Below are 15,018 nucleotides of genomic sequence, written 5' to 3' on the forward strand. Positions count from 1 at the left end.
AAACCAATATATAGGACAGGTGGGCGTGGTTGCTACCACCAGGCGCAGAAGGGGTCTCTGGCCTTCTAATGTGTATGGAAATACACGGCATTAGATATACAGGGGTGGGGTCCTGGGGTGCACACCAATTGAGAGGTGCGACCCTGCGGAGACCTTTCAGTAGAACTGCATACAAAGTCAAAGGTGCAGGTGCACAAATTAAACTCCCAATTTCAAAAATTTTGCAATAAAATTTTGCATTTTTAGCGAGGTTCTTCGCTTAGTTATGGCCATAAGTAACGGCTTGCCCACCGCGACCAGGTGACCTCATTAGTCGGGCAAGTCCCTAACATTTTGGTAGGTACAAATCTAGGGCTCAGGGCACCCCAAAATGGTGCAGCTGAGTGACCCCAGGGCAACACAAGACTGAAAGAAATATATAGTGAAACAAAGTGAGGATAGGTTAGTGAGAGAGGCTGCTAAAACATAGCAGGGGTAAGTAAGTGAGAGGTAAAAAAATGAGAGATAAAGTAGTGAGAGGTAAAGGTTAGAAATGAATTACATTGAAATAAAACACACAATAGGGATGAAAGTGAAAATAAGTGTTAATTTGTGTTGCTCCTGAGGCCAAACAGCCACACCAGTCCAGGGGGGCCCACAACCCAGAAATGCACCCCCCCATCTCATAATCCATTAAACATTTGTGCAGGTCTCACCTTGCTCTGCATGCAGTCTAAGAAATGTCAGGAACCTAATTAAAACCAATATATAGGACAGGTGGGCGTGGTTGCTACCACCAGGCGCAGAAGGGGTCTCTGGCCTTCTAATGTGTATGGAAATACACGGCATTAGATATACAGGGGTGGGGTCCTGGGGTGCACACCAATTGAGAGGTGCGACCCTGCGGAGACCTTTCAGTAGAACTGCATACAAAGTCAAAGGTGCAGGTGCACAAATTAAACTCCCAATTTCAAAAATTTTGCAATAAAATTTTGCATTTTTAGCGAGGTTCTTCGCTTAGTTATGGCCATAAGTAACGGCTTGCCCACCGCGACCAGGTGACCTCATTTTGGGCTCATTTTGGGCTAGCCCTAGATTTGGGCTAGCCCTAGATTTGTACCTACCAAAATGTTAGGGACTTGCCCGACTAATGAGGTCACCTGGTCGCGGTGGGCAAGCCGTTACTTATGGCCATAACTAAGCGAAGAACCTCGCTAAAAATGCAAAATTTTATTGCAAAATTTTTGAAATTGGGAGTTTAATTTGTGCACCTGCACCTTTGACTTTGTATGCAGTTCTACTGAAAGGTCTCCGCAGGGTCGCACCTCTCAATTGGTGTGCACCCCAGGACCCCACCCCTGTATATCTAATGCCGTGTATTTCCATACACATTAGAAGGCCAGAGACCCCTTCTGCGCCTGGTGGTAGCACCCACGCCCACCTGTCCTATATATTGGTTTTAATTAAGTTCCTGACATTTCTTAGACTGCATGCAGAGCAAGGTGAGACCTGCACAAATGTTTAATGGATTATGAGATGGGGGGGTGCATTTCTGGGTTGTGGGCCCCCCTGGACTGGTGTGGCTGTTTGGCCTCAGGAGCAACACAAATTAACACTTATTTTCACTTTCATCCCTATTGTGTGTTTTATTTCAATGTAATTAATTTCTAACCTTCACCTCTCACTACTTTATCTCTCATTTTTTTACCTCTCACTTACTTACCCCTGCTATGTTTTAGCAGCCTCTCTCACTAACCTATCCTCACTTTGTTTCACTATATATTTCTTTCAGTCTTGTGTTGCCCTGGGGTCACTCAGCTGCACCATTTTGGGGTGCCCTGAGCCCTAGATTTGTACCTACCAAAATGTTAGGGACTTGCCCGACTAATGAGGTCACCTGGTCGCGGTGGGCAAGCCGTTACTTATGGCCATAACTAAGCGAAGAACCTCGCTAAAAATGCAAAATTTTATTGCAAAATTTTTGAAATTGGGAGTTTAATTTGTGCACCTGCACCTTTGACTTTGTATGCAGTTCTACTGAAAGGTCTCCGCAGGGTCGCACCTCTCAATTGGTGTGCACCCCACCCCTGTATATCTAATGCCGTGTATTTCCATACACATTAGAAGGCCAGAGACCCCTTCTGCGCCTGGTGGTAGCACCCACGCCCACCTGTCCTATATATTGGTTTTAATTAGGTTCCTGACATTTCTTAGACTGCATGCAGAGCAAGGTGAGACCTGCACAAATGTTTAATGGATTATGAGATGGGGGGGTGCATTTCTGGGTTGTGGGCCCCCCTGGACTGGTGTGGCTGTTTGGCCTCAGGAGCAACACAAATTAACACTTATTTTCACTTTCATCCCTATTGTGTGTTTTATTTCAATGTAATTCATTTCTAACCTTTACCTCTCACTACTTCACCTCTCACTACTTTATCTCTCATTTTTTTACCTCTCACTTACTTACCCCTGCTATGTTTTAGCAGCCTCTCTCACTAACCTATCCTCACTTTGTTTCACTATATATTTCTTTCAGTCTTGTGTTGCCCTGGGGTCACTCAGCTGCACCATTTTGGGGTGCCCTGAGCCCTAGATTTGTACCTACGAAAATGTTAGGGACTTGCCCGACTAATGAGGTCACCTGGTCGCGGTGGGCAAGCCGTTACTTATGGCCATAACTAAGCGAAGACCCTCGCTAAAAATGCAAAATTTTATTGCAAAATTTTTGAAATTGGGAGTTTAATTTGTGCACCTGCACCTTTGACTTTGTATGCAGTTCTACTGAAAGGTCTCCGCCGGGTCGCACCTCTCAATTGGTGTGCACACCAGGACCCCACCCCTGTATATAGAATGAATAAGGGCCAATGTGTGTAAGCCACATAAAGCTGTTGTTACCAATCCTCCCAACATGACCCATTTCAGGAGGGACATGTGCCCGGACTTCCCTCTTAATTTCTGACTAAAGTCACTTGTTTTAAACAGGTTCATTGATAAGAAAGGTGATTCACCACAGGTGATGATAATTATACAGTAATACCGCTTTCAGATCGCAAATTCAGGGGTGCACCGGGACTTTGAAACAGCTGACGCCATGTGGGGGCACGTTGGCGCATCAATGGGGGCGGGGGAGGAGGCAGCGCTTAGAGCTGGCGCTGCTCCAAGCACTGCCTCCTCCATAGTGTGAACTGCACAGCACCACGGGAAATTAACCAGTAATAACTCTGCTTTTTACCCAGGTTAGCTGTAACCGGTAACCCCTTTCACATCGCACTAAATGCACTAATTACTGTGTTAAACCGTCAATAAACCAGCTTGTACCCGGCAATTAGGTGTGATGTGAAAGGGGTATAAGAGGGAAGTCCAGGAAGAGAGCATTCTGTCCCTCCTGGAGAAGGTCATATTGGAAGGTATTTTGTACACTAGGGACTCTTGGAGTTATTAAGGTCTGTGATACAATACCATGCATTAGATCTATTGTTTATATTGATTTATGTATTTTAGAAGGAGATTGATGTATATAAAATAGTTTTATTAGTGATGTTTGGAGGTCTTTAGTACTTAAACACCCCAAGTAAAGGTTCTTTGGTGCGTTTTTAGAAGTATAAAGACTAATAAAGGTTAATAAAACTATCTCTGATTGCCAGCGCTTTTTTCTCTTTTTATCTTGGCCCTTATTTTGGTTCACTCGCAAAGGCAAATTCCTTCTGAAATTAACACAACCATGTGCGCTTAAGGGGGGGGGGTGCAGATGTAACATGTGCAGACAGATTTAGATTTGGGTGAGTTATTTTGTTTCTGTGCAGGGAAAATACTGACTGCTTTTTTTTTACACTACAATATAGAGCTCACTTTGAAGTAAATCCCACCCAATTCTCTCTGCACGTTACTTCTGCCCCACCTGCAGTGCACCCGGTTATGTCCATTTGAGAAGGATTTGCCTTTGCGAGTGAAACAGAATAAGGGCCCTTGAGTGTGTGTATGTGTGTGTGTGTGTGTGTATGTATGTGTGTATATATATATATATATATATATATATATATATATATATATATATATATATATATATATATATATATATATATATATATATATATATATATATATATATATATATATATATATATGTATATGTATGTATGTATGTATGTATGTTTGGCCGGGCACGACCTCCAAATAAACTGCTGGTTGGTTGCCTTCGTCCTTTTAATGTAGACTTCTGTGGGGTAATGACGCGGCACTCCAAACTTGTAAATTTCCAATTTCTTTATTGAGACAAACAGCAACGTTTCAATGCAGGTGCATTTTCATCAGAGCCTGATGAAAATGCACCTGCATTGAAACGTTGCTGTTTGTCTCAATAAAGAAATTGGAAATTTACAAGTTTGGAGTGCCGCGTCATTACCCCACAGAAGTCTACATTAAAAGGACGAAGGCAACCAACCAGCAATTTATTTGGAGGTCGTGCCCGGCCAAACATACAAGTATATATATATATCAGGAACAGAGTGCGCTTAAGAGTGAAAGTACACAACTTTTTCCACAATATAAAAATTTAATAAAAGCCAACAACACGGCTCATAAAAAATACAGTGATAGTACGGTCATATATTGGAATCAATTTGACAAAATCTGTGGTAATTCAGTACAACAGCAGGCTATATATATATATATATATATATATGTAGAAGGGGGGTTTGTCAGGAGTGCTCTCTATTAGTACCACCTAGCCCGTATATACAATCAACATGATATTACCATCATTGAATGTGTGAAGTAGAGTTCCGATGTTTCAACAATATCACGTAGACTTCGTTCAAAGAATAATCTTTTATTGTAACAGGCTCTGATTTATATAAATATAAATCAGATTGAGCAATATCCTCTGTCTAAAGCTGCATGCAGTCAGTTTGTGGAGCCTTTGAATTGGTGCCAGGTGCTTCTATTTCTCTACAACCTAATGTACATAAGCTTGCATGTCCCCTTTCTTCCCTATTGCTCTCTAAAGATGGGTACACACTTATAGATATATCTACAGATGGATCGGGCAGTGTGTTCTCCATTCACACTGCCTGATCCGTCGGAACTGACATCACAAGTGGACGGGTGCATTTGCATACATCTGCCCACTGGACTGTTAATCATGGGTAGCTCCCGACGGGGCTGTACGGGCAGTCAGCAGATCGCCTGTACACAAAGCACAATGCGCCAAAATATCTCTAGATATATCTACTGTGCTGCACAGCCAATGCTGAATTTTATACCCCTTTTCCACCAAGAACTTTGGTCTGACATGGGTAATGTAACATAGAATTATAAGGCGTTTCACAGCAGCTTGAGGGCGGGATGCACTAACGCTAAAATGCAGTAATAACCCATTATCTGGGTTTTTACTGCATTTCTGTATTTTGTACCCCCCCTCCGCAGGGTCAGCGCTGCAGAGGGAATTGCCAGCAAAAGCTGGCGATTCCCTGTAGAAGCCTATGGGCTAGTTACCACAGCGCTGTATGAGGGATCCATCATGGATCCCTCCCAACATGCCCCACGGCTTGCGCTGTCACTTAGTGCATGCGCACTAAGACCTGGAAGTCCAGTGCTAGAGCCGCATTTAAAGGAGTCAGCTCATATCGCTAGAGCTGTCCCTTGCGTTACTAATTGCATATGTTAGTGCATATGCAATAAATAAACATGTGAAGCCGAGCCGAGAGGGGGGCAGTAATGGGCAGCGGATATTAGTACATCCCGCCCTGGAACCTCAAGCTGGTGCTTGGAACTAATGACCCGGCTATCCATAAGCTTGTCCTGGTCCGAAGTCTTGGGTCATCTGTTTACACTGCAGGCTATCTGGGTTTTTCACCCTGGCAGCTATGCAGGTCGGATTCCTGATTAACGCAACCCTGTTATTTTTAAGAATCATTGTACACCGATCCGAGACCTGGGTAGACCTGGCAATAACCTAGGTTATTCGTGCAGTGTAAAAGGGGTATTACATGCCTTTGCGCTGGGGCTACGTAAACCCTTCACTACAAAATTAGATGTACAAGAGATGTTTTACTACTGTCTTTATTTAAAAATCACATCTAAGCCCTTTGTACTGTAAATCATATCCTCCAAAGCATGTCTGAAGCTATATCCCCTAGAGGTATGCTAGATATGCTGAAGCCCTATTCATGATGACAGTGCTGAGGACTGTGATGAAAACACAGATTTATGAAACACCCCTTACGTCTTACCACTTCTCTCTTTTTTTTTTTTTTATGTGAAGTTGCAGATTTCCTGTTCACTGGCATTTCCTCACATTTACCTTGTCTGAAAGTAGCTTCCAGCAAAGGACTCACATCACAGATTGATCATATGGATGTAGCAGCAACAGTATCCTGTAACAGAACATAATTATCATACTCTGAAAAGGAATCACAGATAAGGTAATTATTGCTCTTCCATTTCTGCATTGTAGACTTTGCTATCCAATAATGGATATGTAGGAACATCAGATATATATAAGTAGTTTTGAAAAGTTAAATGCTCTATATATTTATCATATTTACATGTGTTCCAATGGAAATGGTTTCAGAAACTAGACCTCTTCATTTCATTCATTTTATGAAGCCACTATCTCGGCATACTGCATATATAGTTCTTCAACAGAGCTCTTGGGGTAAATTTACTAAGATGGGAGTTCTATTGAAGATTGAATGTTGCCCATAGAAAACCAATCAGGTTCGATCTATTATCTTATAGAAGGTGCTAAATAATTAAGAAGTAGAATCTGATTGGTTGGTATGGGCAACATCTCATCTTTAATAGGGCTCCAATTTTAGTAAATTTACCCCCGTGTCTCTGTTGGAAGCTGCTGATGCTTTAAAAAAAGATCACAAATAAGAGGTAGTTGGCCCATAGCTCCAAAATACAGGGGGTTTCCATTTAGGTTTGTGTACGTGGTTATACCGAATACAGAAATTGCAAAATAAAAAAAGGAACATCAGTTGTTCTTGGTAGTGCAGAAAATAAAACATCTGCAGACTTTTATTCTATTGATTAAAAGAAGTAAAATCTCCAACATGAAAAACAACAGTGAATTAGTAACATAATATATCAGAGAAATTGAGTTTATATTTAAAATAAAATGTTTCCCTATGTATACATATACTTAATCAATTTAATTAGTGGAAGCACCTCCTGAACCTAATGAACATACTACTTCATAAGGGATGCAGTTACAATCCCGGCGGTCGGGATCCTGGCGTTCAGACTCCCGACGCCGGAATCCCGACCGCCGAAATGCCGACACATTCTCCCTCTGTGGGTGTCCACGACACCCCTGGAGGGAGAATAAATTAGTGTGCCGAGCGTAGCGAGGCACCGGGCCCGCTGCGTGGCGAGCGCAGCGAGCCCGCAAGGGGGGGGGGGCGATCCACGTCCCCCCCTTGTCGGCATTTCGGCTGTCGGGATTCTGAACGCCGGGATCCCGACCGCCGGGATTCAATACTGAATCCCTTCATAAGGGGTAGAATTATGCATGACTAAAACCCCTTTGAGACAGAAAACGAAATTACTGGGTGAAGCAGTTCTACCCGGTAATTTCGTGAATAACACGAGTCGTTTTTCTGTGTGAAAGGGCACACCCGGGTCATAAATCCCATGTCTCCGACCCTGGAATTGAGCAGGATCGAGGACGTGGGATTTATGACCCGGGTTGACCCTTTCACACAGAAGAAATACCCTTGTTATTCAGCAAATTACAGGGTAGAAATTTTCAACACGATAATTTGTTCTTCTGTGTGAACGGGGGTCAGGCTGCTCCCGGCAAAATGACACGGCATTTGAAATGCTGTGTATTTGCTAAGATTTTCAGACTTTTCTATCTGAAAGGAGTATAATACTGCTTTCACATTAACCCAGGTCAACCATTATACACAGGGTGACCTGGGGTTTAACCCTTCTTATAAACTGAGATGGTCTGTTGGTCGACCCAGGTTTGGTGCTTTTATACCGCATCTCGACCCAGGCAGTGTTCGCGAAAACCACCCAAAAAAGTGGGTCCCGGGGACCCTTCACTTCTAAAAATTGGGGTCCTACTGTACCTGACCTTTTCTGGGTCCCAACGGCATAAAGCCTCCTCTCCCCTTCTCCCCAGCATGGCACATGTGGGTCGGGGGGAAGTATCAATTGGCCCACGCGCATAATGATACATATATACTAGAAACTATATAAACCTGAAAACAGGGAGTATGGGGACTGGCTAGTGCCTCTATAGGACAGAAGAGAGGAGCGTGTATGAATTACACTGAGGTGTATGGGGACTGGCCAGTGCCTCTATAGGACAGAGGAGCATATATGAATTACACAGGTGTGCAGAGACTGGCCAGTGCCTCTATAGGATAGAGGAGAGGAGCATGTATGAAGTACAGGGAGGTGTATGGGGACTGGCCAGTGCCTCTATAGGACAGAGGAGAGCTTGTATGAAGTATAGGGAGGTGGACTGGCCAATGCCTCTATAGGACAGGCAGGATGACACCATAATGAGGTATCTGTGGGTGACCCACTCATGTCTTCCCATCCCACCATTGGTACCTGTCACACTAGCACCCAGCGGCAGGACGCCCATTACCAGGCAGGCTCTCGCTATGGGCACCAGAGCAGGAAGGCATGCCTGACGGTAATGAATAACGAAATCCATTATCCCCTCAGGAATAATTCCCAACATGAGGTTCCGAGTCAGTGACAAGAGCGTCCCAAATCGGACAGTCTGCGGCCACTCATGGAGAGAATGGCCTCATTCATAGAGCTGAGAGACCAAATAGAGGATCCACGGTCGCTGGTCTGCAATTACTCTTTGTAGTGTCCAATTACCCTTCTGAGACTTACTTGTAGCCGGGATACCGTCGGCACCCATGTCAGCAATCGGACCTGCCGGAGTGATGCAGAGAACTCCCAGACTTGCTGGCATAAGAGTGACGCCACCCCGGTGCATATGCGCTGTAAGGCTGCTCTCAGATGACCACCATGTGCACTGACAGGCTGCGGAGAGTCAGGTTATTGAGCAAGCCTCATAATGCTCTCAAAATACAGGGCGCGCGGCTTTAGGGTGCGCAGCGGCAGCAACCTGTAAAACCTACAGTGATTGGCTGCCGGACGGCCACTGTTCAATGATTGGGTCCCGGCAGCCGCTGCAGTGATTGGCTCGCAGCGGCTCACAGGTTCAGCACAGTAGCGCGTCCTCGGAGACCCCTTTAGTTTTAAAAACTGAGTCCCCGGGGACCGTTTTAGGGTAAAATACGCGCTATAGCGCGTTTTTGCGAACCCTGCCAGGTCAACTTGGCAACAACCCAGGTTATTTCTGTGGTCTGAAATGGGTATTATATTTCTTTAAATGGGTCTAATGTGGAAGGTATCCGGATGGCTGACAAACAATGTGTATGTTAATAGTCATTAGGTCAGCACCAAAAGGTCAACACAAGCAAAATGTCGACATGTCATGGACAAAACATGGAAAGGTCAACATGAGTTTACCATGCATGTGGTCTTCGACTAGGAATGGTAAAGTGTGCCGAAGGCAGCAGTAGCGGTACAATAGTTGGGGGTCCATGTACTCAGCTGTTTGTGCATGTTGACAGTTTGCTGTCAACCTAGACATGGTCTGCGAGCTATACCTTACCCGATATGGAGGATAAACCTTTCTGGTCTCTTGCTCTTGTTATACAGAGCATGCCAATAACAATATTGCTATATTCGTAAAAATCGTAATATCATGACTTGGTCAAAGACAGTTGCCCTGCGTTTTGCATTGAAGTTGTAGATTCTCAGAAACGTCTGTCTTATTATGTACTTTTCTATCTTCATTGCAGGATCCAAAAAGGGAGTGACCATCAAATCTGAGTTTAGTGAAAATGTCTGTGAAGGCAAATGCCAGCCCAGAAGACCCATGCACTGTGGACTCAGAATTCAGATATACACTCTTCACGGTGTCCTACAGCATTATATTTATCTTTGGATTCATTGCAAATGCCTATGTGCTGTGGGTGTTTAGCAGGCTTTACCCTACCAAGAGGTTGAGTGAAATTAAAATATTCATGATAAATCTGACTGTGGCCGACCTCCTGTTTTTAGTGACACTACCTCTCTGGATTGTGTACTACTATAATAGAGGGAATTGGCTCATGCCTGACTTTCTGTGCAATATAGCTGGCTGTTTCTTCTTTATCAACACATATTGCTCAGTAGCCTTTCTCGGGGTCATCAGCTATAACAGATATCAGGCTGTGACCCGACCTGTAGAGACAGCCCAATCCACAGCCAGAGTTAGAGGTACGTGCATCTCCATATGCGTGTGGATTCTCATATTTGGCAGTTCATTATACTTTCTTGTTGTACCTGGCACCAACCAAATGCAAAGTAAAGATGGATATAACTACACTCAATGCTTTGAGGGATACAGCATCGACAACAGAAATCCTGTGGCTATAATTCACTTTATTCTGATTGGTGCCTTCTTTCTTGCATTCCTCATTATTGTTATATGCAACCTGGTCATTTTCCGGACTTTAATCACCCAAACAGTGCAGGCCAAGCAGAGTGCGGAAATGAAGCAACGTGCTCTGTACATGGTGGTTGCTGTTCTAGGTGTTTTTGTCATATGTTTTGTCCCGCACCACATTGTACATGGACCCTGGACTCTGACAGTTCTGCGATTGTGGCATGAAAAGGACTGTGGCTTCCGTCAGAGCTTAAATGATGCGCACCAAATAACTCTGTGCCTTATGAGCACCAACTGCATGCTGGACCCCATCATCTACTGCTTCCTCACCAAGAAGTTCAGGAAACACCTATCTGAGCGCATCCAGACCATGAGAAGAAGTCGTAAGTGTTCCAGAAACACCACTGACACAAACACTGAAGGCACCCTGCCGTTAAGGCACACTAGTACATATGACCTCTAGCTTGAAAAAGATGGTTAATAGTAGAGGTAGCGTTTGAATATGGCTGGCTGGCTAAGGACAGCAGGGATAGATGATTGAAGTCTGTTAGATTATACATATATTATCTATCTATTGTTTTTTTTTTTAATTTAAGATTGAATGTAACTATTTGAATATTGCAATGGACACTCTTCTGTATACAGTATATTTTTCTGTGCCCTCAGGAGATCAGTTGCCAGCAACAGAGGATCCGCAGAAACTCAGTATAGCCCCTTGAGTTGTGAAGAAGTAACGGAATCAACAAAGAACTTTTATTTTATTTAAATACCATCTGCATTTAGAAATAACCAAGTCTGTATCAAAGGATATAGAACAGTATGTAGCGGTCACCACTACAAGTTTCTGACCAGCTGTTGCTGATCACAATGCATTTGGGCTGGTAAATATTGCAAAGGGTTAAAAACTTCTCCATGTAGCCATCAGAGGTGTCAAGCTTGTAAACAGTACTTTAAAACCTAGCAGCACTTTCTGTAATGCAGTTATAAATATTAAATGAAGAGGACCACATGTATCTGTTACTGCAATTAGTAGTCTGCAGACCAAATACCATTGTAGAACATCCATTCCCAGCATTGTCTGTGTTCATCTTTGCAGAAATTTGACATATTGGGGGAAATTTACTAAGATGGGAACTAGACTTCACATGTGATGTTGCTATGGGCAACCAATCAGAATCGACTTATTTATTTAGCACCCTCTAGAAGAAAGTAGACAGGATTTGATTGGTTGCCCATAGCAACATCACATGTGAAGTCTAATTCCCATCTTAGTAAATTTCCCCCATTGTGTTACACAATTATTTTTTTTATGGACTTAAGACATTGGTGTACTTGAGAGAGTTATATATTCCATAGGCAACTCAGAGTGGAGACTTAGAGTATTTGCTAAGAGAGGAAGTGTTTCATTATGTGATTGCAATCTAGTTTGCAGCACTGCAGTCTCAATGTCTATGGGGCCCATTTATCAAGCAATATTTGCGGCTAAATCCCCGAAAACACCAGTTTCCGGGGTTTAGCTGCAAATATTAAGTATCACCTAAATGTATTAAAAGGGACTGCAGCAGGAATCTCCGATCCCTGCTGCGATCCCCACTGAAGCGCCGCCGGCCGCATCCCCCATAGGTTTCTATGGGGGATGCGAAGCTGCCCGATGTATCAACATCAGGCAGCCCGGCATCGCAATCCTGGGTTATCGCCATTCTAACGTGGCGATAGCCCGTTGTAGCCTATGGCTACGTATCGCACTGCCCGAGCAGCAGTGCGGTCAGCGGGGTCGGGGGGGGGTGGTCAGCGCATAACTGCGCATGTGCATACCCCCCGGCTTCCGGGTCAGGGCTTCGCAGGGACGGGCTCCTTTCGGAGCCCTGTCCTTGCGCCCTGCCAGATGTTACATGGGGGCAAAATGATCGCATTTTACAATGCGATCCTGGGCGGTAATATTCCGCCCAGATCGCATTGTAAACGCGATCATGATAAATGTGCCCCATAATCTTAAAAAAGTTATGAGAGACTCTGAGCCAGGTAGCACAGATGGAGGAGTGGATGTTGCAACCAATGGTGCATTGATGGTAGAGAGATCGGATCCACCAGTCCACTTCAGCATTGCTAATTGAAGTGTGCATTGCAGGATTTGCTCAGTCCGCTGCATGAATTATACAGGAGGAATGCTTAAATTGGCAATTACATATTTGAGAATACATGGGTAATCACAGCCGTGCATGAACTACGTGTACCTCTGGATGACTTTTTTTTCACTGTTTTTTTACCCGAATGTCGAGATGGTCGACATGGACACAGTTGGAAGTGAACCGCAGCCCCTCGCATAGCTCGCTATGCTTTGGGCACACTATTTTATTCTCCCACCACGCCCTAGTGGATGGTAGGGCATGAAATACCGCCTGTCAGCACATGGGTCAAAAACAGTGGAAAAAATTTTTTTCGACCTCGCAACCTGTCGACAGAAAGTCATGTTGACCGTTTCACCTGTACATTCTATATGTCGGTAGTTTGACCTTGTCGGGATTTTAAATGTCGGGATTTTGACTGCATCCCGTACCTCTGGATCAAGCCTTAAGTGTAGTCTGTGTTGACTTTAAATGGTGAGGACTTACATGTACATTATAAAATAAATTGTTGTTTGGAACTAAAATATGTAAAGTCATATGTAAATATCTACTGTCTAAATGTCTGACTCAATTAACTGAGTTTAAATATTGTACTTATTTTATTGTAAATAAAGCATTCACTTTAATTATCAAATTTCACAGGAGTTTAAAACTTGGTGTCAGTTGATGCTTACACTATTGGAGATGTATATATAGCAATATTTTGATCATAACATACTACTGGATTCCAGTACAAGCTACCACATTTACATCATTTCATGCATGGAAAATATAAAAATAAATATTGAGATCAATCAGATTATAAACAATTAGCTGCAGGTATTTACTGTAGGCTAATACATCGCATTCAATTTTCCCAAAAGGCACCCTGCACTTAATGGGGATTTCTGTTCCAGTCTGAACCTGAATAGAAATGTTTTTGCGTTTTGCAAACATTTTAAAGTGGATTCTATGGTTAACTCCCCAAAACAAATTGATTTCACAAATGAAATAAAGATGCTCTTGAAGTAGCCTTGGGGCTTTGCCCCTTTTTTCACTCCCATTAAAATTAATAGGGCTAATTCAATTCTCTCCTTTATATTCCCATGGGACAAAAGTACTATGCAAATAAAATGATTATTCTAACTGTAAAAAAAACATTTATCACTTATCAGGAAGTGACACTGCATACAAATGGTGCACTTTTTTAGTGTGTTTATTTAAGGTGTTTGTTATTGATACACAAGAACAAATACACAAAGTTATGTAGTAGGGTATAGGTTAAACTACAACAGAGAGCTATGATCACAAAATCATATACAAAAAATGTATAACAGAACTATCAACATGTAAAAATAACCAAGTCTACAAGATGACAATGTGTGCACTATTTAATCACTAGATGGCATCAGTTTCAATATTCATTGCTAGAACTACTCATGGTTAGTCTGTTATATTTTATGACATAAATCCCCCATCCACTAGGCAAGGTATCACATGCAGTGCTTCACATGCGAAACCCCGCCATCTCACCCGGTGGCTCCCAATACATTGTAGGCAGTCCTTTTGAATACAATGTATCATATGTGATCCTAGCAGGGGCTATGGGCTGCAACAAATATTCAATGCAGCCAATAGAATCTGCGACTGTGAGGCGCATGGGAATGTGTCTCATATTGCAATCTGTTACACTCACCAGGGAGTGTTAGTGAACCCTAGCAGGGTTTTCCTGGGAAACGCCTGAAGAGTGACGGAACAGATGAAAGGGTAGGACCACTATGGATACTGGACTGCAGGTCTTCAGCCGAGGGGCCTCTGGACGTCTTCTGGGTAGCCACCCAGGTCTAAGTCCACAGAGCACACAAGCGAGCTTTCTTGCCAATAACAGCCCTTTTCCCATAAGACTGTAAATGTCCACCGGTACTTGTATGCCGCCTGGTCTTTCATCAGCAAGTGGCAGTGTAGACTTAACCCAAAGGGCCCCGGGCAGCTACCGGTAGGGAGCAGCAAGCATGGAACTACACTGCCTACAGAAACTAACTAAACAATAGGATTAAGAGACAAGAAGGGGTAAAAGAAGCGAGGACTAGGATACATAAACTCAGGCTAACTGAGACAGAGCACTGAACAATGACAAAGTGAGCAAGACTTAGACAAGGAAGGTGCAATGACTGATAACAAGAATAAATGCAAACGCAGACTATAGAGACATGGACAAACAGTAATAACTAAGGTATATACATACACTGAACTGTGTGGCCTAAAGCCACAGCCTAAGCACAGGCCCAAACTGAGAAGCGGACCTCACACAGCTATGAATGTCTGCTAAACTCCCTACCAATAAACAGTATAACAAAAGCTAGATGGTACTTGCTTGCAGGGGAGAAGGGAATGAGCAGCCTGGAGGTAGCCAGAGGTAGCTTCCCATGATTCAGGTATCAAGAGGTTAACCAGCAGGAA

The 15,018-nt window shown here is 43.4% G+C and overlaps 1 protein-coding gene across 2 annotated transcripts; it reads left to right on the forward strand.

Moving 5' to 3' along the window:
* Nucleotides 1-6,244: 6,244 nt before the first annotated feature.
* On the forward strand, nt 6,245-13,213 carry PTAFR (platelet activating factor receptor). Of its 2 annotated transcripts, XM_083173415.1 has the most exons (3): nt 6,245-6,401; nt 9,825-10,836; nt 11,120-13,213. In XM_083173415.1, the coding sequence occupies exons 2-3, from the start codon at nt 9,867-9,869 to the stop codon at nt 11,170-11,172; spliced, it is 1,023 nt and encodes a 340-aa protein (XP_083029541.1). In that variant the 5' UTR covers nt 6,245-6,401; nt 9,825-9,866; the 3' UTR covers nt 11,173-13,213. The 2 variants fall into 2 exon arrangements, with proteins under 2 accessions (XP_083029541.1, XP_083029540.1); XM_083173414.1 differs by having other exon boundaries at nt 9,825-13,213.
* The last annotated feature ends 1,805 nt before the right edge of the window (nt 13,214-15,018 follow it).

The sequence above is a fragment of the Crinia signifera genome, chromosome 2 (genome assembly GCF_055691185.1).
Source record: "Crinia signifera chromosome 2, ASM5569118v1, whole genome shotgun sequence".
NCBI classification, from domain to species: domain Eukaryota; kingdom Metazoa; phylum Chordata; class Amphibia; order Anura; family Myobatrachidae; genus Crinia; species Crinia signifera.

Coding starts and splice junctions, on each gene's coding strand:
- PTAFR (XM_083173414.1), top strand. CDS start 9,867: ATGTCTGTGAAGGCAAATGCCAGCCCAGAAGACCCATGCACTGTGGAC.